The following is a 23146-nucleotide window of genomic DNA, read 5'->3' as shown; positions in this document are numbered from 1 at the left end:
CAAAGAGAGCAGACACTTTCGTCCTAAACTCAGCGTGACGGATGTCAGTACCCACGGGTGATTTGCGCTCTCGCAGAGAACTGCTCGATTCAGGCGGCTTTGAAGGATCCATTGGCAGAAAATTACTAATTCAAAGTCAGACTTGTGACAAATGAGCTTGGGAATTCACTACAAAGCTAAGAAAATAAAGCACACGTTGTGAAAACTGTTGGTCCTATCACCGCTCAATTACTCTCATGGCCAGGCAGAGGACCAATTGGTCAGCCTAAATGCCCGTCGCAGAAATATTCCCCATTGAGCACTCCATCTGCCGAAGGCTATAATTAATGCCGGGCGAAGGTCTTGTCAAGGTCCACTTAGGTGAATGTAAAGCCATCCTTAAATTCCGGCCCACCGCTATGCGGATAGTTCCGAGGCCAGTTCGTTTCCAGCATCTTCAAATGAGTGAGCACATTACATATAGCCATATTCTACATACAATAATAATCGCAATATTAAAGTCATAGGAATTTCACAAAGGGATTAATACGAGTATCCACCTTCATCTGGCAGTAATAGACAAAAAGAAGATGGGGCTGGCTAGTTAAGGAATTCTGCTATCATAGCTTTCGTTCGTAAACTAATGCATGCTTGCTCAAGAAGAGGGTTGAGTACATGTAACATGTCCCTTTCAGAGGTATTTCTAGAACTCGCTCAGCATTGGCGATCACAGGTAATCCTTTGGCTTCGCTTGCAATTCCGCCTCTTCCGCCCGAGTTCTTATTCTTTGATCATGCTAACTGCGATAAACCAAGTGCGGCCGATAAATTCGCTGTTTGATCGGCAGCATTTTCGCCTACTAGGTTCTTATTCCATATCGCTTGAACGGCACCCGATTGTTTATCTTCGAGTGAAGCGACAGAGGCAAATGCCTTTGTTGGTTCATCCAGCGTTACGGCGTAGTCGCCGTTGTTGGGGCTTGGGGTCTCGAACTTCCAATTACATTACACGGCAGTGTCTTACTTTCTGCCGAGAAGCTTGGGAGGCTGTAAGATGAACGCCAGTCATAAAGTAAACTGCACGCTGATGGTAGTCCTGGTACCATCTCGGCAAAACGCGATTAGCGGAGATGCCTCACGGGAAATGAGGCCAGCGCTATTGGTAAATCGCAAAGTACATAAGCCAGACTTCGCCGCCAATAATAAATGCAGTACTTGCCTCCATTCGGGAGCACAGCATTCTCAAGTAATGCTATCTAGATAGGGCCCGCTGAACTGCTTACATAGCTGTAAGGCGGGGAAATATGCGAGGACCGCCATACAACCACTACCATGATGATCACTATAACTCAGCCATTATCCAGCCTCGTTTAAGTCTAAATGCGGAAAATTAAGCCCGGGAGACATGCCGAGGAAATCACTAACTACCTATGATTCGGCACCCCTCCGGGGTATACGCATCTGGTATGAGCTGTATTGTCACTGCTCCCAAGGCTGTGCAATGCAGTTCTCTCCATTGTTTCGGTAGCGAGCAACACAACATTGAAGGCAGCAGTCAAGATGTTGAAAGAACCGAATCTAACAAGTCATTTTTATTTTCATCCATGAGACGAAGGTATATTTTCAGCCATCCGCAATTTGATCCTCGGCAGGCGTCAAGTTTGGCACTCTTGTTTCCCACAGAATACAACTGGCTGACCGCTAGAACTCAACGGCTGAGGTTGCACGCAATTGCGTCCTCAAGGCAGCTTGTTGCCTTTTTGAGGAGCGAATGAAGGTGTTTAACGTGTATAATACCCCATTGATTCAACCACCCCATCGCCGATTCACCTTCAATTTTGATTGGCATCGCATTGCGCCGCGCATATAAGCACCTGCGCAACAACGTATTCGCAGATGCGCAGAAGCGCAGCAGCAATTATGGGAATGGGTCCAGAGTGTGCGCATATGCGCGAAAGGGCCGCGGATGATTAAAACGATGCCTTTTTTTCGCCTTCGGGTCTAATCGTTTCACTCTGTCTCCCAAAGCCATCACGAGGTGATACCGAATTTCCCTTCTTTTCACCAAATCCCACAATCATCTTGTCCAGAGAGCACAATGGATGATCAGCATCCAAGCTCTCAGACGCCTGATGGTATTCAAGGCCAGCCTGGTGATATTCAAGGCCAACCTGATGATATTCAAGGCCAACCTGATGATATTCAAGGCCAGTCTGACTATTTTCAAGGCCAACCTGTTTATGTTCAATGCCAGCCTCGCGACGACGCACCAGCCCTCGACCGCTGGTTAGCTCAGCAGCCAGGAGAAGACGCCGTACTCACAGTTAACTTGAGAGAGACGCAAGGAATCTTCACCGAAGAAACTCTGTTAGGATGGCAGGCCAGGAATGGCGATATATCTGTTGATTCCATTCCTCATGTTGCTGGTTGTCAAGTTACCGATAAGAATTCGCCTTTGGCGAACCGCATCCCACCATACCATCATCAGAACAACCAAGGACACTGCGGCCAGCCATTTAGTAATGCACACGACACCATCCAAACAGAGAATTTTTCAGCACACCAGCATCAAGATCATCTGATACGTGTGCTACTTCCATCCCCTGGACAAGAAACGTGGGGACAGCGGTTTGATCAGGCTTCCGTGTTCTTGGGCCTTCCGGGGACAGCTGATTACTCCGGAACTTCCTATGGAGCCATTCAACTAAACAATGAGGTCTACCCATTGTCAGATACTCCAGATGCAACATTTCCCCAAGGGATCACATATGATAGGATACGTACCTTACAACAGCTTTTTGGCGAGGTGCAAGGGCTATGCACCTTTGTCAATGCTTCTAGGAGCTTACAACCTTTCGCACCTGGGCATTTGGAATTCAATCCATACCCATATCCCTTTCCTAGTTGCTCTGTGGATGGCACCTCTGTTACGCATACAGCCGGGAATTTCGGTCTTCTGGGCACGAACCAGCCAAGAAACTGCACACCAACTCACTATCCCGGTCCGATTCCTTCTCATTCTTCTACAAATCTTTCGCCTTTCGAACTATGGAGATATGGTTCCACGACAATCCCAAGTTACTCATCCGATACTCATTCTAGAGCAGTGGATGAAGTGTTTTCGGAGATGACCCTTATCACCGCCCCCATCACTGATATAGATCTCCCTCGCAATAATTCTAGGCCCTATAATCTCGATCCTGTGCACGTTTCGCATTCAAATCCGGTGAGTGAGCCTGCAGATTTCCTCAGGCTTTGGTGTATTCACCGACTTCAAAATCAGGCAAATATCGGCAAACCTACTTCAGATAGTCCAGAAGCACAAAATCACGGTACTGAGGGTCCCGCTAAACAAGCAACGAGGAGAGCCACACCTAGGCAATATGTCGAGACGGGGAGAGTAGATAAAAACCGACGCGGGGCCAAGATCAGCGAAGATGAGCATAACTTGTATGCTTACAGCTGCCCATTTTATCTGAAAAATCCATCAGATTACGGGAAGGGTAAGTGGGGAATCTGCGCAAAGAGCTGTTGGACGAAATACCAAAGAATGAGGTTAATATATCATCATCCGCCAGCGTCGGCGAGCATTATGCCAAATACTAATGCTCGCAGAGAACATATACTTCGCAAACATATACGCCCGGTCATTCTATGTGAGAAATGCTTTGAAGAGTTCGAAGATGGTGACAGCTTACGGGAGCACTCTGAGTCGCAGTGTGAAAGAAAAGCGCATTCTCCATATCTGAGTACAGAACAGCAGAGCCAATTGCAAACACGGATCAAGGGGGGTATGAAAGAATCCGAGAAAATGGAACAGATGTATCAGATTTTCTCCATTACTGGAGCTTTTGCTAGCCCAGGCAAGTGCTTCTATTTCACTAAAGCTAGCTAACTGCTAACTCATATGGCTTGCAGAAAGAAGCAGACAAATCAGATTTGAAATGTCGCTACGTTCAGCCATTGCAGCTTCTTTGATACCACCTGGAGATATTGATCGTATTACGAATGACGCTCTTCAAGCGATACAGAGAGCTAGGTCTACAGCTGGTCGAATTGAGCATGAGCATAAACCCCAAGGATGCAATGGGTTCAAGGATGCGCTAGCAGTTTCAAGCGGCACAACTGAGCACGCACCTGCTGACATCACGCATGATGGCGATAACCAGTTCGTACATCTGGGAAACTGACAAGTACACTACTGGATTTTGGTGGAATGCATACAGACAAGCGTATGAGAGCGATACGAATAGTGATGATGATGGTCAGATGTAAATTGAACACAGCCTACACTCACAGTCCATGTTATAGACATTCCTGGTATATTCGGTGGATTTTCTTTTTAATGGTATAGACTTGGGCTCAACATTTCTTTCTACGTACATATCTTTACCGAAGATGTCTTGATATAGGGCCCACAGGGCTTGCAAATACTGAGAATCAATAGGTGCCAAGTCAAACAGTCAAAGTGTGACAGTTTTAATAATTGAACGAGCATTGAACGTTTGTTGAAGAAAAAAGCTTGGAATATTCGTTACAAATCATGACCCCAATTGAGTTCAGGGTAAGCCTTGGAGTCAGTCGCAAGATGGAAGGGGCCGCACTGCTCTATTAATATCGATAGCTCCCTAAAAGGGCAAGGAGAACCTATTGCAAAGCAGATGTACTTCGTTTGGACGACTGGAATATGCGGTGGTTTACGGATTACTCGCACTCGAAGTTTTTCTCATGTTCCGTTAAGTCTCACCTGCCGTAGGTGACTGAGTTTTGCGAGTATCCTTCGAAGGGACGCGGTCGTTACACTTTCAAGATGACCTAGAGCTTGGACTATTTATTGCTAGTCCGAATCTGTGATGCATTGCAATAACATAGTGCATCTGCAATGTATTTGGCCGGTTGAATGCAATGCTCCATGTGGCATCTTGTCCCAATTGTGGATGAAGTGAGCTAAAGGTACGTACCCAAGTGGTCAGGTACGTACCTCTTCTAGCTCCCGCTTTAGGACCCCGCCACTGAGTACCCACTTGCCAAATACGGTAGGCAGCTCTGAATGGAAATTTCGAGAAAGCTCCGGCACTGTCCAGCCAATTCTACACGTTACGAGCAGTATCGTGATGAAGTCTCGATGATCTCACCACAGTTTCCAGAATACTCCAAGAGTCCGTTTCCAGTATGCCGACGAAGATTCAAGAATCATCTCCGTTTGCACTCCTCCAACTATAAAGAAGTCGTTCTATTCCTCCATCGTCTGTCCTCTTCTGTCACAACACAAGACACAAACAAAGCAACACACACAACAAACACTCTTACAACGCGCTCACACAACCAAGTCACAAAAGACTACATCATTATATAAACCAACAATCAACCATCAACAAACAAACAATCACCAAGTTTCTCATCTAATCATCCAAAATGGCCTTTCTTCAGCGCAACTTTTACACTCCCGAGACCTCTTTCACTCCTCTCTTCCGCCTTCTTGAGGACTTCGACAACTACTCCCGCCAAGGCAACGACAACCAGCGTACCAGCCGCCGCACTATCGCTCATTGGCAGCCCAAGTTTGACGTCCGCGAGACGGGCGAAGCTTACGAGCTCCATGGCGAGCTCCCTGGAATGAAGAAGCAGGATGTGCACATCGAGTTCACCGACCCTCAATCGATTGTCATCCGCGGCAAAGTCGAGCGCACCTACACGGCTGGCACCCCTCCTGCTGGCGCTCTCGAAGACTCTTCCAAGAGCGGCGCCATCACTGAGTCTGGCGAGCACGAGCGCCCCAAGTCTCCTCACCAGGCTACTGTAGAGGACGAAAATGAGGCTGGAAACACCACCGCCCCCGCCGAAGGAGAGGTGGTCAAGGCCGACTCCTCCAAGAAGCAACCTACCGACTCCGCCAAATATTGGCTCACCGAGCGAAGCATCGGCGAGTTTTCTCGCACTTTCAACTTCCCCGCTCGTGTCAACCAGGATGGTGTGACGGCCAGCTTTACGGACGGCATCCTCAACGTGGTCGTTCCCAAGGCGGCCAAACACGAGCCTCGCCGAATCAACGTGCTCTAAAGCACTACCAAAACATTTTTTTTCTCTAATACCATTTTCTACTTTCCTTTGTTATCGACGCGCATATCATTAAACAATCATTTTGGAGATGACAAAATTGCATGGAAGGGGCGTTTTGAATTTGAGTTATATGGTGATCTCTCCTTAAGGGTGTGGAAACAGCAAGTGATGGAGTACGAGTTGTAAAAGCGTTAAAACTTCATACCTTCATTTTAGTTTTGCAATCTAAACATAGTCAACTAATACAATGCATTTGATCATATACGAAGTTCTCGACTCTTAGTGATGCAACCATTAGGATAGTGCATGTCTAGGTGTGACAAAAGGCGATTCGGATCAAAACTACTCATCAACGATGCTAATCGCCGCTTTTCCAACTTCTTTATCTCGATAAAAGATCCGAAATGCCAAGTGGCCAGCTTCATCATCCAATCGGATGTTAAGAGTCAGCCAAAGCGAATAATATGTGGTACCATGCTTTTCAACCTGTTTCAGGTCATCTTTATTCAGTCCATGTAACGTAGCGACGATTTTGCCGACCTTTTCAATTCCTATGCGCAAGAATGATTAGTGGTGTGCATAGTATGTAAAGGGCACGTTCAAATAAGAAGCTCATCGTACGTTCATCCTCTATGGTTTTGGGAGCGTGATCCAAGTTACACGAATATAAAGTATATCTGCGCGTTGTTGGTATTTCTTTAAAGTGTGCTTCAAACTCTGAGTTGATTTCAGTTTCGTGATCAATAAGTTCTCCCTGTTACCGTATAAGTAAAATATCAATTGAGAAGGTGAATTAGAAAAGACTAGAAGGGAAGACACGAAGTGCTAAAGCCTTCAATATTACTTACTTTGCCGACTTTCCATTCCATGAATCCCGTTAAATATTCCTCGTTTTCAAACTGATCCGTCCATAGACGTCTCTTTTGTGTATCAAAATCTGCGTGGATGGATGGAATGTACCTGTGGCTTAAAGCGTGACCATAATGTCTTCGGCACTTCTTTTGCCTCACAATGGAACCTTCCAATCCGCGCAAGACCGCTCCACATACCACAGCTGACCACCTAGGCAATGAGTCAGTAAGCCTATTATGTCTTTGTCTTTGTGATTATGCCGCTTCGGTAGGCAGCATGTATGACATTGCTTCTTAGGTCCACTTACGCGCCAGTGATCGGCGTCGTGAGCCTTATTCCTCTATCTTGGCACCACTCCGTCAATTGTTCTTTCAAGTATGGTGATGATCCAAAGCCACCAACTAGAACAATGGTCTCAATGGGCCGTTCTTTTTTCAATTCGATCTGGTTCACCTGCTCTTCCACTAGGCGAATGATCATATTGATGACTGGGTCAAAGAGCATTTTATAATCTTCTTGGGTCAGAAGAACAGATGAAGACCGTCTCTCGTAGTACTTCTCCATTGAAGAGCTTACTTTGAGGCCCGGCATGTGGAGCATCAAACGATGTGCTCGTTTGCTTGGAGTCTTCTTGCTGAAATCTTTCTTTTTGAGCTCGAACTGGTCCATGAAGCTGCTGCCAGGACCGATTTCTTCTGGTCCAAGTGACGTAAAAGCATCACCAAAGCGGTCGGCCATTAGTTTGAATAAATTCCTATCCACAAACGTTCCACCGCATTTACCCGCTACATAGAAGTAGTTATGTAGGTTAGCTCCGTACACCACCGATATTGCTATACAGATAGGTCCCAAGGAATAAAACTCACCAATGCCGACAGCAATTTCTCTGAGTTTCAAAGTCGGTCGAGTCTCCTCCACTTCATAGGTAGTGATATCCTAGGCAATTCATTAAATTTGAACAACCAAATGATATGTCGCATATAAAGGTGAAAAATACCACCGTGCCTCCTCCGCAGTCACAAACCATTACGCCAGTATCCGGCTATTCAAATGTAAGCAAATACTTAGATATTTCAGGGACATCAACGGTAAGCATGTGTACGCACCTTGACAAAACCTTCTAGACGATGCAGGCTAGACTTCAATGCAAGTTGCGCTGCTGCCTCCGGTTCAGAAATAAGCATAATCTTATCCATGCGTCGTGTAGCGAATCCTGCGTCTCTTGCTGCCGATTTTGTGAGCAGCTTCGCTTTCTCGCTCCAAGATGCTGGAACTGTAAGCCAAAACTCGATTGGTAGATCTTCGATCTTGTGAGAGCCAAGATGTTCTTTAACGGCATCATCAAACATAGCCTTCATGCCTCTGAGGTACTCTGTGGCAACGTCCTTGGCTGATCGGCCTTTGGGAAGCTGCATGATGTCCATACCACTCGATAGATACAGATCAGGGTCATCATATTCAGATATCAAAGAGGATTTATCGAGAAGCAGCTTTGTCCAGGCGTACGTTTTCATACCAGGTTCTACCTGATAGCCCCATGCGTTGTTATCCAGCTCCGGATTTTCATCCATGAAAGCAACTCTTGTCGGTGCCTTCACAGAGTGCTCAGCGCTATGCGAAGATGAGCCGGGGTACTTGGTCCATGGAAATATGTCTTTGAAGTCGGTCGCATTGGAAAGTGCAAAGCTGAGGCCTGAGTATGTGGTCCCATAGTCAATTCCCACAATCAGCTTGGTTCTGTTAGAAAGGACGTCCATCTTTGTTCTTCTTGATAGTCGATAGGTATAGAACTTAAAATGCAGCGTAGGTTAGGTTTGGGAAGTTTTACTTATGGGCAGATAACACACGTACGAGACTTGGAGAAATTCTGGCCTGTTTTGGCAGATACGATGTATTGGCGCTACGTGAAACAATTAAGGGAGAGGCGTATTATTCACAGCCTCATTACGATACAGAATCATAAAGCATATCGAGTTGATCGTAGGCTTGCGCATGCATACGCGCCGGCCATATTTGCAGACCTGCAGCATGCCAACAAGCCGTGCCCAACACTCACTTGGCAGAGTGAATGACACAACCGCCACATAGTGATTTTAATTGGCTTGACGATAGTGTGAGTGGATGTTCAAACCGTTGGAACTTTTTTTAGACTGATTTTATCTCGGCATGATAATGCCTCTGTTGTTGGTTCTCGCTGTCATTAACATCCCAGTTGTTCTTAGTTTGGTTTCATTTTACTATTTTCAAACCTCTTTTATTTTTAGTTTTGTATTTGCTCTGTTTCCATCTTTCTCACAGCGTTTTGATATTGGAATTTAAGCCGCAGCACGCACATCTTACCTTAGAGCGTTTGTACTACTGGAGACAGTGTTCAAAATGCAATCGCCTGTATTTCTAACGGCATCTTCTCACGAAATGATGGAAGCAGAGCCACAGAGACGCTCTGAAAACGGTCCTACTGAAAAAGACAATTGGAACGAGGTACTCCCACATTATGTTTTCTTTTCCCTCTCCTCTCCCTTTTGCTAGTCGGCGGCTCATAACACTCCTTTTACCAAACAGAGAAGCTATGACATACCGGAACAACGACGACACTACGATAGATCTCAAGTTCAATATACATCAGCGGACCACTCGGATATGGATGAGACTGCCGATGGGAAATACAGGCAGCCTCGTCCAAACAAATCATCACATCATACTGGTACTGCCTCGAATACTTTGGATCATAAATCAGATAAAAGGAGCACTTTTACTGGAATAGTAAAAACGGCAACGCAGTTCCTATCATCCGGAGATTCTGGTCAGTCCTCGCAAAAGGATCAGATGCGCTCTACGCAAACATCTGCTTCAAGACGAGCTCCAAGATCAGCCCCGGCTCCTTCCGAACAAGTCAAGCGAGAATCACTCGAACTACAAGAAATAAGACGTCGTGCTCAGACTCTAGAGAACACTGTGCACAGATTGACCAAAGAGCTCAAGAAAGCACACGAAGAGGTGGCTGTTCTTAAAAAAGCCGTTGCCGAGAACGAGGCCATCATCAACCGGGCCCATGCAACTGCTATCTCCACACTAGCAGCCAATGTTTCAAGAGGAATCACAGACGACATGATTAGAGAAGAGCTCAACAAGTTCTTACAGACCGAATTTTTCTCTTGGTGTGCCGATTTGTGTACAGAGAAGATTCTTGATGAACAGGCAGCGCTGCATAAACTTCTCCAAGATGGTATCATTAACAACCGCGAGAGCTATTTGAAAAGCCCAGAATATCTCAAATTTTCTTTAAATACGCCTGACGGGAGCGGTCCCTTGGCGTTACTTCAAGCGGTCTTGATCCACAGACTGTGTTATTTGTATTTGTGCAATGCATACTTTTTGGCAGAAGAATTGCTCCCTACATCCAATGACCGCTCCCGCTTGTGTCAGCTTGAGCAAACCTTTGGTCAAAGTACGTATTTTGTGTGCCCTCATCGATAATGGCCTAGGACTGACACGCATGGTATACAGCACAACCAAATGCAGCAATCGATTGGAGGATTCAGACAGTTGAATGCCTTGAAAAGTCAGTGCCAATTGTGAATGACATTTTGCAAAGAGATGTTCAAATATTTGTGAAAGAATACGGATTTTTGCTTTCTGCTGAGAATTTTGATGAGGAGGGCAGCCAGGATCTGGTACAGATATTTGCCAACTTTGCTAAATTAGCACTCAAACTGTGGAAAACGCGGACCAACATCAAGTGGTATGACTTGAATAGCTTCAACGAACCACACTTTCAACCCGGCAATCCGTGGATAGAAGTCGAACATTCATTGATGTCACGGATGGGTCGGCAGTTAAATGGCCGTCCAATTGGGCTTTTTACTCATCCAGTGATAACGTCTCAATCGCCATCAAAGAGCGATAAAATGGAAGAGGTGGTATGGCTCAAAGCCCTTGCTTGGGTATCTGATAAAGATGAGCCAACGAACGGGGAGGAAGTTGGACAGGCTGATTCTTATAGAGTATAGTGTGTATACCGTTGCAATCTATATCATCGGAGATTGGCTTCTATGGCATCCATACTGCGTATAGAATACTATACACAGATATCCAAGATAGATAAATGAGAAGATATGTTCACTAAATGCGGCAAACACTTGTATCAACGGGTTATAATGAGAAGAAAGCAGCGTCATATGGGAAAAGAAGCAATCTATTCACCTCTATGCAGTATTTAAACTAATACATATCATAACTTCTCATTACTCTCCATCCTGGAAAGCCCTCGAAATTGCCAAGCTGACAATAGGGTAAGACATGATCTTATCATGCAGCCCCCATGTTGTGATGGCTTCTCGAAGGCTTCCCTTCTGTGTCTCTTGATTCACAACCCAACCTCCAGCCTGTAAATCCGATTTTGAGGCTAGCTTTTCCCTCTCAAGTTCTTCATAGCTTATCCCTTGAGGCAAGGTTGCGTTAACAGCGTGCCAGTATAACAGGTCACTGTGTTCCCAAGGAATGTCATAGTCATCCTCTGCGTGGATAATGGTAATGTCATACCGTGCCGAGTCATCGGAAGACATCTCACAGAATCGTATCAACTCTGCGAGCTTATTCTTAGTAGGCCACTTAGCAATAATAAAGCGATTAAAGAAGTCCAGAAGCCAGGGGAAACGAGCAATAGGATCAAGCAGTGGAATTGTACCCCCGATCCGGTACGTAGCCGTCAGGAGCTCAACATCTGCGAACGGTGCCACGAGGACCATCCCCGAGAAGAATATTGGCCGGTCAACTTGGGTGGCTAAATGATGAGCCAAAGAAACGCTAACAGCCGTGCCGAGCGACTGCGCGAAAAGTACTATGCGTGATGGCGGTATTCCAGCCACTTCTACCGCCCACTTGGCCAAAGTGAGAGCATCATTCAACAGACCTTGTTCTGATGGGGATCCAGAACTCATCCCAAAGCCACGATAATCGATAGCGACTGTGTGGATCTTATCTTGGTTGAGTGCAGACATGGCCCGGTAACTTTGAGGCCGCCAGCCAGACCCTAGTGTGCCTGCCGCTCCATGAAAATAGAGGACAAGTAGAGACTCCGGATCATCCCTCAACAACTTGAATCCTAGCCGAGAAGTGATGTCGAGCGCAATACCAGCAGGCTCTGCTATAAGCTCTTTCTCATACGCTTGATAGAGCCCAGGTGGGAGGATATGCCAGGCATGCAGCGTTTCTCCATCGCTAGTATCTAGAGTGAATGGCGTGACTTGATTGTGAAGGAAGCCCCATTGCTCGGGGACGGTGACATCTTGGCCCCAGGTCAAGGTGACTTTGTTTAGATATATGGCCTGGTTCTGACAGGCGGGAATAGTCAAAACACCAAGAAAGAGGAAATATCCCACAGTTGATGCGAGAACCGCATAAACGCCAGACCGCACCACTGTGCCGATTTCGTAGCTCATCGTCTTTTGCTTTTTCCCACGGGGAGCGAGTTTGAAGTCTTTTGGCGTTTCAGTGTATTTCTTGATCGTTGTGAGCATTCGGGGCCACGACCAGTGATTTCACTCGGGAGTGAGAGGCCACGGTCTTGGGCGAGAGTGAAATAAAGCGAGGCAGTTGGTTAACGCTGTGCGCAAGGCTGGCGCGTCTTGAGGCATAATCTTGATGGGATCAAATTAGGAACACCGAACAGCACTACTTAAGCGCCCGCTTGTTCCCCTGATTGTGGCGCGATGCAACCGCTGTTTAGCGGGCACAGAAACAGCTAAAGCTACGGAGCCTAGCCTGATTAAATGAGTGAGAACCAACATCAACTTTGTCGTACTACTTACACTTGAGTTATTGTCGTTCTGTAACTGGGCAAGTGACATTTTTATTTTCCATGTAGTATATTTCATGTTTTAGCTATAGTTAAAGCGGAGTATATCTAGATACTATTTATTCCACGGATTGCTCAGTAACGTTGGTAGCCGAATCAACAGCCTAAGGTTGTGCCTTGGAAAGATAAATGTTGGACCAACAGATAGATAATGGTCTCCTCTTCCCATGTGGGGGGAGACTACTGCAGAAGAATATTTTCGGGTGTCCAACACGTATCTAATTGATTGGTTCTCATGAGTCCTCTATAGCCACTGTTACCAGCCACCACCCAACACGTCGTTCCGTACCTCAGATGTAGTGGTGTGGTCTGTATGACAAGGCCACCGCATAGCTAACATCCAATAAGATGCTAAATACAAAGACCTTCCACACCATCAATACTCTTTGTTGTTGATACTGTATTGCCTAGAGGGCCTGTCGGTAGCCGATAGTTGGCAAGCTGAAGCATGGGTATCCGAAAATACTGAGGATGGCCACTCATCAAAATCTCTAAGATTTTACGACAAGGCTCTAAATCGAGAAGCTGTTGGTTTCAGAATATGTACTACAAAGTGAGGGCGATATTGAGTACAGGTCGTGCAGTTGTTATGGAGGGATACCAGAAGGATGTATATATGTATATGCATTCTTTATCGAAATGGGTAGCGAAGTAAAAAGTGTTTGTTCATTGTTATGCGATATATTCTCACTATTGTCTTTTATTTGTTCAAACTCTTCAGCGGCCTTCTGTTTTTATTCTCTTCTGCCCATCATGATAACCCCCCCTGCTATTATTTCGCTCGTTCTATTTATCTTCCTTCACGCGGCTGGCGCCGCTCCAACTACACATTTGTCAAACATTACAAGCTCTATCAATGCAACCCTTCAAGATCAAATCGTCTCCCAGTATACACTTGTGGCTGCTATAGATGGCAAAATATCCAGATGGGTCGGAGCACCCAACATCCGTGGCACTTGGGACATTGTGTGGACCTGCTTTGCGACGATTTTCGTCTGCACATACACACTTCTTTGCCTGAATTTGCCAGCGCCGAGTGATTCCACATTGGTTTTGGTTCGTCGGCGTGTTCTTTGGATGGCTCTTGCTATCATTGGACCCGAGATAGTTCTCAGTTATGCTGCTGGACAGTGGAGCCGGGCTAAGCAAGCAGTCAAATCTTTTACCACGTCGGGCCATAAAACGTTCAATATGCGACTGGCCTTTTTCGCAGATATGGGAGGGTTTATGCTACACCCTAAAGACCATACCACATTCGATCCGTTTCCTCTCAACGCGAAACAGTTACACTGGCTCGTCATACACGGACATGTCGACTATCCTGATGTGGATCACTTGAAGGAAATTTGGGATAAATCTAAACAAGACCAGCTTGCTAAGATCATAACGGCTTTCCAAATTGGCTACTTTGTGCTCCAATGCATCGGGCGTGCGGCACAGCGACTCACAATCACAACATTGGAGCTCAACACTTTAGCTATTGTTGTATGCTCGCTGATGACATCCTTCACTTGGCAACATAAGCCCTCGAACGTTCATACCCCGATTCCTCTATACACAAAGGCCACAATTGAAGTTCTTAATGGCACCAAACCATGGCGGAATACCCCACTGGACTTCATCGATGTTAATGGGCCTGGCTGGTCCATGAATGTGCAACCTTTCATGAAGATGCCAGTGATCCCGACGCAGAGACCAATCCAGCGTATTCCCAACGATCGATTCCCTATGAATCCTTATGGGGTCCAAGAGTATTGTGTATGCTTTGCAACACTACTATTTACGGGAATCCACGTGGCAGGCTGCGGCTTTTCATTCCCCACCATTACGGAAAAGATCATGTGGCAGACAGCTAGCTGGCTCCTATTTGCAGTCACGGGTATTTTCTGGATTTTCGAGACTATGGCATCTTGGACACGACTTGGCCGCTGGAAATGGCTGTACTTATGGATAACGGACCGAAAGAAGCTACCAGACTTTGAGGCAATCAAAAGGGAGGAACAGCAGAAGAGAGAAGCGAGTTATGAGTGGACTGAGCTCCCACTTCCTTGGGAGTTTTGGACGATTATGCCTGTCGCCGTCGTGTATGGCATTGCGAGGATGTATCTCATAGTTGAGGCCTTTTTGGAGTTTCGAAGAGTGGATGCCGCCGCGTTTCTCGAAGTGAACTGGGCCAATTTCATACCGCACATTTGACATTTTAATTGTAGCTCAAAGTTAAAGCATCATTTTTGTTTAACACTGGCTCACTCATTCGTTGTCAATACGATCATATAAGTATCTCGAAGGAGCGACTAGATATGGTCAGAGAATATGAACATAAGTGTCGAAAATGCCTCTGTAAAGAATAAATGAAGAGTATTACATGATTGTATTGCTTAGTAGATGCCAACATATTTAATATTATAGCTACTAATTAACGCGCTATTGGTCTTTGTAGTTCATTCTTGATATTTCGATGAGTTCTGGTCGAGTTTCAGCGGATTCAAATCTGGCTATCAATCAGTATGCTACACGAACGGGATACCAATGGAACTTCCCACCAAAACATATGCTACCTGTCCTCGCCTTTTGAACGGAGTCTTTCTCAGTTGACGAGATTGCAAATTTTGAAATGCTTGGCGGATATGCCGAGTCTGTAGAGGGTTTCTTGCCCTCGGTGGTGGCGAGAATAGGCCCCCAGCATCCTGGGTCTCATATGAACTGTCCATAGAGTATTCTCGAGATTCGATTTCGCCAGACTGTATCTTCAACGCCTCGATGGTAAGATTCTGCACCATCTCTGATGTGATGAAGCCTAGAATGTCGAGCACGTCATCGTTCGGCTTGTGCTCAGCTACGATACCCAGGCCGGCCCATTCGCGGAATCGCTTGGCTTTGCGCCAGGTGAATGAAGCGTGTCGGTACTGCGACCAGATGGCATACTCGGAGGCAGTCATGTCTTGCGTGCGTTCATCATTCTTTCTCAGCTTTTCAAGCGATGCAGCTCCTATCAACTCCCCATGATGCTCAATAACGGGAACCTGTACTTCATAGAAAGACTCCACATCCCATGGTAACGAAACCGGCATGATTTGAGCTGTACTATTAGGGGCATCCTGTGATGAGCCTGCACCGGCATCATCTTCTCCAAATACAAAATCCTCCGTAGCTTCCTTACCGTCCGCATCTTTAGTTGTCCTTCGAACTGCCTTCCAGGCAAGAAAATTACGGATCCGTTCAACGCGTGCACTGTCATTTCGGACCTGGAAAATGAGGTCGTCGTTGGAAAAGAAGCGAGCACCCCGTCGCCAAGCAAGTTCCTGGCTTAACTTTAACTGGAATGATATGAGACATGAAGCACTTTAACCTGAAAGAGCGGCCGCTGACCATGTGAAAGACCTGTTGTTGGACAAGAGTCTCGATAAGAAGGATGGTTTCGGTGGAGGGATCTAATGTTTCTCCGGAAACATACATCATCTCCAAAATATTCAGTATGGAGATATTCTCACGATCCAGCTTATGAGCGCTTACTTGTTGGATTTCTTGCCTGAACTTTGGTTCACGAGAAGACATAATGGATTCAGGCGGTGCCGTCGGGGGATATTATGGCGGGCAACAGACTCAACGCAAGTTAGCAAGCTAGCAAGACAAAGGTCAAGGCAGCAGAAGCAGATGCCTTTAATGAAGTAACCTTCCCAAAGAATACTAAACGGAGATCTCAGGGTTGAGTTTTGAAGTCTTAATACTGGTGTGTTGCAACACATCACGACCGATTTTATACACCTATTCAGTGTTATAGATGTGTGAGCTCTCATATTATTCGCACTGTACCATACGAGTAAGATGAGGCGGCAGCAGAAGAATTAAGTCTTGGGGGGATCGTTTCATTTCGTATATTTGCTGACCCGCCAAAGTCCGCCTCAAGCTGCTTGCTAGCTATGCACTGTGCCCCTCTGGGTGGGTTATCTTGTGGGCCTTATTCCTGGCATGTTACCAATCTCGGTGTCCCTGGTGATGTAACCTTACCGTTTTCGGGGGCCAACGTTCATGGCTAAAGCAGGACGATGTCCTCCTTTGCTCAATATGTGGAGAAACCTGGAGCTGTGTTTATGTTGAGCGCTGCATCTTTGAGAGGGAATAAACGAAGTCTTGACATGAGATGGCAAGACGAAGTCATTGATGAACAGCTTGGAGAACAGGTATGTTCAAGTCCAAAGACTTGGTTTCAGTTCCTGGGCAGGAAATGGGTATTGCCGAGCGAAGCCCAGAGCTGAAATGGCTGGACCCTGGCAAGACAGAGCAGTACAATCACTGCCAGAAGTATGCTGGTTACAAATAACACTTGAGACACGCTTACCGGTAAATTCGGAAAGATAGTTCAGAAACGAATACTACATGATCTTGCATCGATGAGGTTTGTATCGTCGTTCAATAGATATCAACCTATCCAGCATTGTAGTCCGAGAGACTTGCAATTATAGCAAAGTTTCACCATTTCCCGATCGAGCAAACATTGGAGAATTTAAAAGGCTGCATTCAATGTTTTTATTTCCTCAAAGTGAAACAACTAATTTACGTACAAAGAGTAAAATTGTTCGTCGCACTTGTAAGCCATCTTGGCGGTATTGCGATTCCATCGCCCCAAGATCGTTACTCGGCCTTGGTGCATCTCCTCTTGCGGTCTTTCTCAACAGTTCCATGAATCCAATCCAACATTCCAAGCTGCCCCCAGGATCCATAATACACATTCGCAGCTCCTTCGTGGTGACGATCGTGCATATAAGCTGCCTCGTAAAAGAAATCGTAGCCGCTGTGGATCACCGTCGATGAGAACAAGACCAAGTACATGAAAGCCCACGTCGTTACAATATGAGTCTTGAGTATCAGCGGCGGCAGCAAAACCGGCAGCGAATCAACCGTAAGATACTCAAGCGGATGCGCATACTTGGAGGCAAAGGCAACCGGCGCTGTGAACTCGTGGTGCACCTTGTGGAATCGCTTATATAGCGGCTTCCAGTGTGCGAGACGGTGCCAATAGTAGTTGAAGGTCTCGCGCAAAATTAAATTCTGCACAAATCCAAGGACAAACTCAGTTGGTGTAGGTAGGTCAGGGACAACTCCCACAACGGCTTTGTGGTTTTTCACTGCAAAGGCATACGACAGAGCCATATACATCGGGATGCTGAGAAGATCGTTGCAAAGCGCCATACCGGCAGCGCGTAAGACATCTTTAGGCTTGACTTTCTTGGATGTTGGCTGCATCTTGTGCTTTTCAGAAAAAGACGGTACCATGTACTCAAGACAGGTGAAGCCGATGCAGGGTATCCACCAGCTGAAGAGACTGACGGCTGTGATGCCGGCGAACTTGATTGTAAAGGGGTCGTAGGTCGCCACTACATGGTTCCAGAGGTCGTTGGCCTCCATTCTGAATGTGTCCATGATTAATGAAAACACCTGTGATGTATGGTGCGTTGGGGTGGTTTGTAGAGGGCAGATTTGCTGCAACCGCTCCTATAAATACTAAATGCGAGATGGTAAGACCCCACGACAGCAGCCTAAAGAATGCTCCGTGCCCAAGACGAAGGGGCATTACAATCCGAAGTCTGCCTCTCCGACTCACTATCCCCATTATAGACGTCGATGCTTCCCTGTGACGTTACGGTGAATGAGATGCCAGCCTATAAGACACACAGTTTTATCTTCAACATATAAGACACTAACGCACAACAGCCAGCTGCGTCCAAAGCGAGCCTAGCGCCAGAGCTGCAGAATCAGCTGAAGCAATAACCGCTTCCATTCATGAACAAGACACCTCATATCTGTGGGCCATTGGCTATTATATACGATATCTCCAGTTTCAGTTTTCTTTTGACAGCTGTTGTTGTAATCTCCTGAATTGGAAGGGATGTGCAAACTTGCCAGTCTTTGGTCTTAGTGAAAGTCTCATGAAGAGTCTTCATTCGCTGTATCGACTCTCGGGCCTAGAGACGCTGCGTACTATCTCTACGTCTCTGATTTCCCCTGGGATCCAGGATCGTGTGGGTCCCAGTACCGGATATCTTTAGGCCACATCATTAGGTTGAATTAGCTCTAATGTATTTGGTGATAGCTTCATGACTTGCCCAAACTCGGATGAAGGCGTGTGGCTCAGATCCACTGCACAAAATCCCTACCATGGTCTCATGATTGGATTCGCCTACATATTGTGGCTTGAGATGTTTTTAGATATTAGACGGCTGAATTGCAAAACTTAAAGTAAATCATCGTAGATGTGCTGTGCTCAGTTGCCCCAAATGCTCTATGATTATTCCAAATTATCAAATTGAGATATCATCTGCGAGCCCTTGTATCGTCGTATCACCATCACCATCTCAATTGGATGATGTTGATGATACTTCCATTCAGTATACCAGCTAGTTCCTTTCCAGTGGAATGGTATCGAGCTGAACCCTGGCTGGCCCAGGCAACCACCATCCAATACGGATCGACCTGACGTGGCAATTGGAGAAACTAATGTACAAATCGCGTCTCAGCAGTGGCTACATCAGCCACTTCATCGGCCTAGTATCGTTCGGTCCTGATATCTCCGACAAGCGAATAGTTTGGCGCGAGCAATGTCGAGGATTAGTTAGATATCATGCGGGTTCATGATGGTGCGGGCGGAAAAGCCGGACATAGACATGTCTCATGTGTGGATGGGAGTAGATTTGTTGGTTGATGTTGGGCTTTGCAAATGGTAGCGCGGAACGCACGGGTGAAAAGATTTTGCCAGATTCATACATAGGTTAGTATGATTGAGCGGTTGAGTAAGTCAGCCATTATGCGAGAGACATCCGTAGTCTAGAAAAGGAGCGATGTTAATAATGGAAATAATGCGGCTAGTACGATCAGAATAACTATATCATCCAGCGGCGTAGATATATTCAATAGATGAATGCTATTTAGCTTTTCATTGAAGCTGTAGAGACAAGAGTCTTGGAATTTTTAAAAGAGGCGTGGTGTTGATTGGTTGTCTCCAGTCTATCTGGGTTCATCATTACTGCTAATGATGTATTCTGAAAGTCTAGATAGTTACTTCAGAAACTATTATCTGATCTGAGAGCATATACTGAACGACTATTATATCAACTTTGCTTTTGCTGCTGCTGCTTGAATAACTGCCGGGGACCGTTCAAAGAAAATGCCACATACCATCAGAGAATTAGATGAGAGTATGTTCACTCATGTATGTATCGTTGATTTCATTGGCTTCTGGCCTCTCTTTTGGATTTCGCCCCTCTCAATTAAGCACGTGCAGTCCTCCCCCAAAAGGTCGAGAGATCGTGCCAGTTATTAAATGACTCCCTACGAGTTATTTGATTGGAAGGATTCAGCCGATGACTACATAACTCTCCGCTCAAGACTAACTGTGGTGAGTGACTTGGCAAGAAGGAGCAAAAGATGCAGGGCTAGCATCGCAGATGAATGCACTACCGAGATGTTCGGCATGTCTTCTGAGTCAGCTTCCTCCAAGCAAAGCTTGATTCCTCCGAGCAAGGGAAAGGGAGTTTGCAGCGACAAAGCACCCATTACTGGCATGTTCACATCCAAGGCATAGTACCTGGTAATATGTAATCTGTTTGCATGCAAATCCAGCGAATGGCGCCTACACTTCCCACACTGCCACAAACGAAGCCAGCCTACAGTTTTATGTGTTCATGAATGATGAATGTTGAGAGTGTCACAGACAGTACAATTCAAATCTTGACGATGAAATTATACCTCCATCTATTGAATCAGTTGAACGCAAACATTGTCTAGCGAGAGCTTACAAGTTCTGTTCAGCTTGCCGGGGTCCCACACCAGCCTGTCTTACCCCTTGCAGAACTAATAAGCCTCTTATTAGGCGTATTCCGGCGAGCAAGGCTGCCAGACATTTGTTTGCCTGTGCCAAGTTGGATCCAGCCATCACTGCACAATCAATTTGATAGGTGGGATCCGTTAGTATCGACGGCATAACATTGTGGTCACACAAGACTATCTACCCAGCCTCTTTCTGACATTTGATTGCTTGTGGAGGCAACCAGTCCTGCGATTAAAGTACATACCACAAGTCCATGGGGCCTACGCGTGCTACGGAAACTCCAACTATAGAAGACTCTCGAAACATATCTCGACCTAGTTGTCTATGTTCTGCGGACAGAAAACACAAGAAATATAAGCGACAATATTGCTTTCCAATTTGCTACCCCTCTTTAGATCAGCATTGCCCAAATGAGTCGATATAACTACGACCAAATTGATCTCAAAGGGCACGCGATTCGACTGCTCCGTGTTCTTCCTGGGTCCGCATCTGAACAAATATCCTGCGAAATCATTCAAGCATGGCTCTGTCCACAGAAAGACGTCCTACCGTACGAGGCGCTATCGTACACCTGGGGCTCTGCGAAAGCACCCGAAAACATTACCGTCAACGGAAAGCTCCTCGCTGTGACGGAAAACCTGTACAAGGCTCTTCAACAACTGCGCTACCCCAACCAAGAGAGAATACTGTGGGTGGATGCCATTTGCATCAACCAGGATGACAACAAGGAGAGGGGCCACCAAGTGCAGCAAATGGGCGACATTTTTAAAAAGGCAGGGCGAGTTATCTTCTGGCTAGGCGAGAGCACGCCCTTCACTTCCTTCATTGACCATTTCATGACTGTGTTCGGCAGACTGCAGCAGATCAGCCTCGGCTAGCCTTACAGCAGATCAGCCTCGGCTACCCTTACAGCAGCTGGAGCCAGAACGACGAGAATTGGAGACGCATTTGGACACATTCCATCGGGCCTGCTCTAGCAAACCCGGAATCATTTTATCGGCTAAAGAGAGGCCTTTGGCATGTCCTTAATCAACCTTGGTTTACGCGAGTTTGGATACTGCAGGAAGTGACCAACGCGAGGGAAGCATTGCTGTGCTGTGGATCAAACACCATCGCACCATGGATATTGAGCATTGCTACGCAGATTCTGGACGTACAGCCAGACTATCATGAAGAAGCTGTCATCGAAATCATGCCGGGACCATGGAGAGCGTCATCCTGGTGGAGCGAAAGCCAAGATCTTTATACACTACTCACGAAATTCGGCGATAGCCAGGCAACCGAGCCGCGCGACATGATTTACGCATTGAAAGGCATGTCTTCCGATGCTAGAAATGAGCCCAGCCTGTACGCGGACTACAACAAACTGGAGCAGCAACTAGTTCAAGACGCCATCCTATTGATGTATCCCCTCAAAGTCGAGCATCTAGCAATCATTAAGCCGCCAACGACAGTCCGAGATCTCATCCATGATCTTAAAGGGATATGCAAGCGCATTGCATCCAACTGCCACGAGATATATTCTCACGAAGACATGAAGGCCCTCATTCGGCTCAAGTCACCCCAAGTCCAAAGTCAAATCTTCGTGGAACTACTCTCCAGTGACGGCGATGAAGACTTCGCGAAGCATCTCCTCCGGGATTGGGGAATGCAAGTCAAAATCATCCGAAAGCACCTCCATACCATAGCCTGGAGCAGGCTGAGCGCGGACATGGCCGAGATAGTCTTTCGTCTTATGGACGAGGATGCCATCGCGACAGTTCAAACTATAATCATGGCAGCCAGTAACGAGGCTTGTGGCGATAGGATTATGGAGTTTTTCTCTCAACACGGCACTGGTTATATGCCGGTATCAGATGAACTAATGAGAGGAGCAGCTTTAAATGAAGGTTGCGGGTGCAAAATCATGGAAAGGATTCTTCGTGATAAAAGAAATCATATATATCTCCCAGACGACATCTTCGACAATGTGGCAAACTGGGGAGACTCTCGTGTAAAGAAGCTGGAGATCATCGGCCGACTTGTAGACCACGACGACAACTACGACAAGTTAACCGAGAAACTCTTGTTACATGCCGTTCGAATACCGCCGTCTAGCACTCACGATACCCGCCATGAATACCAAAATGCGAGTGTGTGGCTCACAGAGAGGCTCTTGGTGCACCGCAGAAAACCCTCTGATACAACCGAGATATTGCAGAGAGCAGTAGCCAATTCCACCAATGCTGGAAAGCTAACGTCTCTTTTGTTTCTGTATTGGGGGAAACGGAGTTTTACCATTACGGATGATATTTTCTGGGCGGCTGTGACGAACAACGAGGGTGGACATGACGCGCTGGGGGTGTTGTTTAGGGAAATGCGACATGAGATGATTATTCCTCAAACAATAATCGATTTCGCCCTTTCGTCGAAAAATGATCAGATTCGCCAATTGTTTACGCAGTATTGCACCAAACGATCTGAAGACCTGTCGGTTTCGAGTAAAAGAAAAAGAGATGTATAATATATAAATAAATACTGACTATATCATGCCATGTAAATAAGCCATCAGATGGATAGCATTGAGACTCTTTG

The 23146-nt window shown here is 46.2% G+C and overlaps 9 protein-coding genes across 9 annotated transcripts; 5 read left to right on the top strand and 4 right to left on the bottom strand.

Moving 5' to 3' along the window:
• Nucleotides 1–2076: 2076 nt before the first annotated feature.
• Nucleotides 2077–3727, top strand: V8C40DRAFT_266657 (uncharacterized protein; the record flags this gene model as incomplete). The annotated part of the gene is made up of 3 exons (XM_083219773.1): nt 2077–3204; nt 3262–3481; nt 3594–3727. The coding sequence occupies 3 exons, from the start codon at nt 2077–2079 to the stop codon at nt 3725–3727; spliced, it is 1482 nt and encodes a 493-aa protein (XP_083072792.1).
• Nucleotides 3728–5150: 1423 nt separating this feature from the next.
• On the top strand, nt 5151–6285 carry V8C40DRAFT_247334 (Hsp20/alpha crystallin family protein). Its single transcript, XM_083216301.1, has one exon. The coding sequence runs from the start codon at nt 5394–5396 to the stop codon at nt 6036–6038; it is 645 nt and encodes a 214-aa protein (XP_083072791.1). The 5' UTR covers nt 5151–5393; the 3' UTR covers nt 6039–6285.
• V8C40DRAFT_247331 (Hsp70 family protein) lies at nt 6244–8772 on the bottom strand. The gene is made up of 8 exons (XM_083216300.1): nt 8736–8772; nt 7997–8680; nt 7888–7932; nt 7757–7826; nt 7198–7675; nt 6887–7100; nt 6660–6792; nt 6244–6589 (listed from the first exon to the last, which is right to left on the bottom strand). The coding sequence occupies exons 2-8, from the start codon at nt 8645–8647 to the stop codon at nt 6381–6383; spliced, it is 1800 nt and encodes a 599-aa protein (XP_083072790.1). The 5' UTR covers nt 8648–8680; nt 8736–8772; the 3' UTR covers nt 6244–6380.
• A 359-nt stretch (nt 8773–9131) lies between these two features.
• V8C40DRAFT_247330 (uncharacterized protein) lies at nt 9132–11116 on the top strand. The gene is made up of 3 exons (XM_083216299.1): nt 9132–9371; nt 9453–10338; nt 10398–11116. Exons 1-3 carry the CDS (start codon nt 9267–9269, stop codon nt 10898–10900), a joined length of 1494 nt encoding a protein of 497 aa, XP_083072789.1. The 5' UTR covers nt 9132–9266; the 3' UTR covers nt 10901–11116.
• Nucleotides 11043–12520, bottom strand: V8C40DRAFT_247329 (Alpha/Beta hydrolase protein). Its single transcript, XM_083216298.1, has one exon. It carries the CDS (start codon nt 12407–12409, stop codon nt 11135–11137), a length of 1275 nt encoding a protein of 424 aa, XP_083072788.1. The 5' UTR covers nt 12410–12520; the 3' UTR covers nt 11043–11134.
• Nucleotides 12521–13500: 980 nt separating this feature from the next.
• On the top strand, nt 13501–14943 carry V8C40DRAFT_275279 (uncharacterized protein; the record flags this gene model as incomplete). The annotated part of the gene is made up of 1 exon (XM_083220684.1): nt 13501–14943. One exon carries the CDS (start codon nt 13501–13503, stop codon nt 14941–14943), a length of 1443 nt encoding a protein of 480 aa, XP_083072787.1.
• Nucleotides 14944–15170: 227 nt separating this feature from the next.
• Nucleotides 15171–16578, bottom strand: V8C40DRAFT_247326 (transcription initiation factor TFIID subunit 13 family protein). The gene is made up of 4 exons (XM_083216297.1): nt 16261–16578; nt 16117–16206; nt 15291–16064; nt 15171–15238 (listed from the first exon to the last, which is right to left on the bottom strand). Exons 1-4 carry the CDS (start codon nt 16300–16302, stop codon nt 15233–15235), a joined length of 912 nt encoding a protein of 303 aa, XP_083072786.1. The 5' UTR covers nt 16303–16578; the 3' UTR covers nt 15171–15232.
• A 729-nt stretch (nt 16579–17307) lies between these two features.
• V8C40DRAFT_279871 (sterol desaturase family protein) lies at nt 17308–18210 on the bottom strand. Its single transcript, XM_083221302.1, has one exon. It carries the CDS (start codon nt 18166–18168, stop codon nt 17380–17382), a length of 789 nt encoding a protein of 262 aa, XP_083072785.1. The 5' UTR covers nt 18169–18210; the 3' UTR covers nt 17308–17379.
• Nucleotides 18211–20982: 2772 nt separating this feature from the next.
• Nucleotides 20983–23075, top strand: V8C40DRAFT_279868 (HET domain-containing protein; the record flags this gene model as incomplete). Its single annotated transcript, XM_083221301.1, has 2 exons — nt 20983–21414; nt 21459–23075. The coding sequence occupies 2 exons, from the start codon at nt 20983–20985 to the stop codon at nt 23073–23075; spliced, it is 2049 nt and encodes a 682-aa protein (XP_083072784.1).
• Nucleotides 23076–23146: the final 71 nt, after the last annotated feature.

The sequence above is a fragment of the Trichoderma camerunense genome (assembly GCF_050948025.1).
Source record: "Trichoderma camerunense strain CBS 138272 chromosome Unknown V8C40scaffold_10, whole genome shotgun sequence".
Lineage (NCBI taxonomy): Eukaryota > Fungi > Ascomycota > Sordariomycetes > Hypocreales > Hypocreaceae > Trichoderma > Trichoderma camerunense.
Note: the sequence above shows the minus strand (reverse complement) of the source record. Positions and strands in the feature narration are given on the sequence as shown.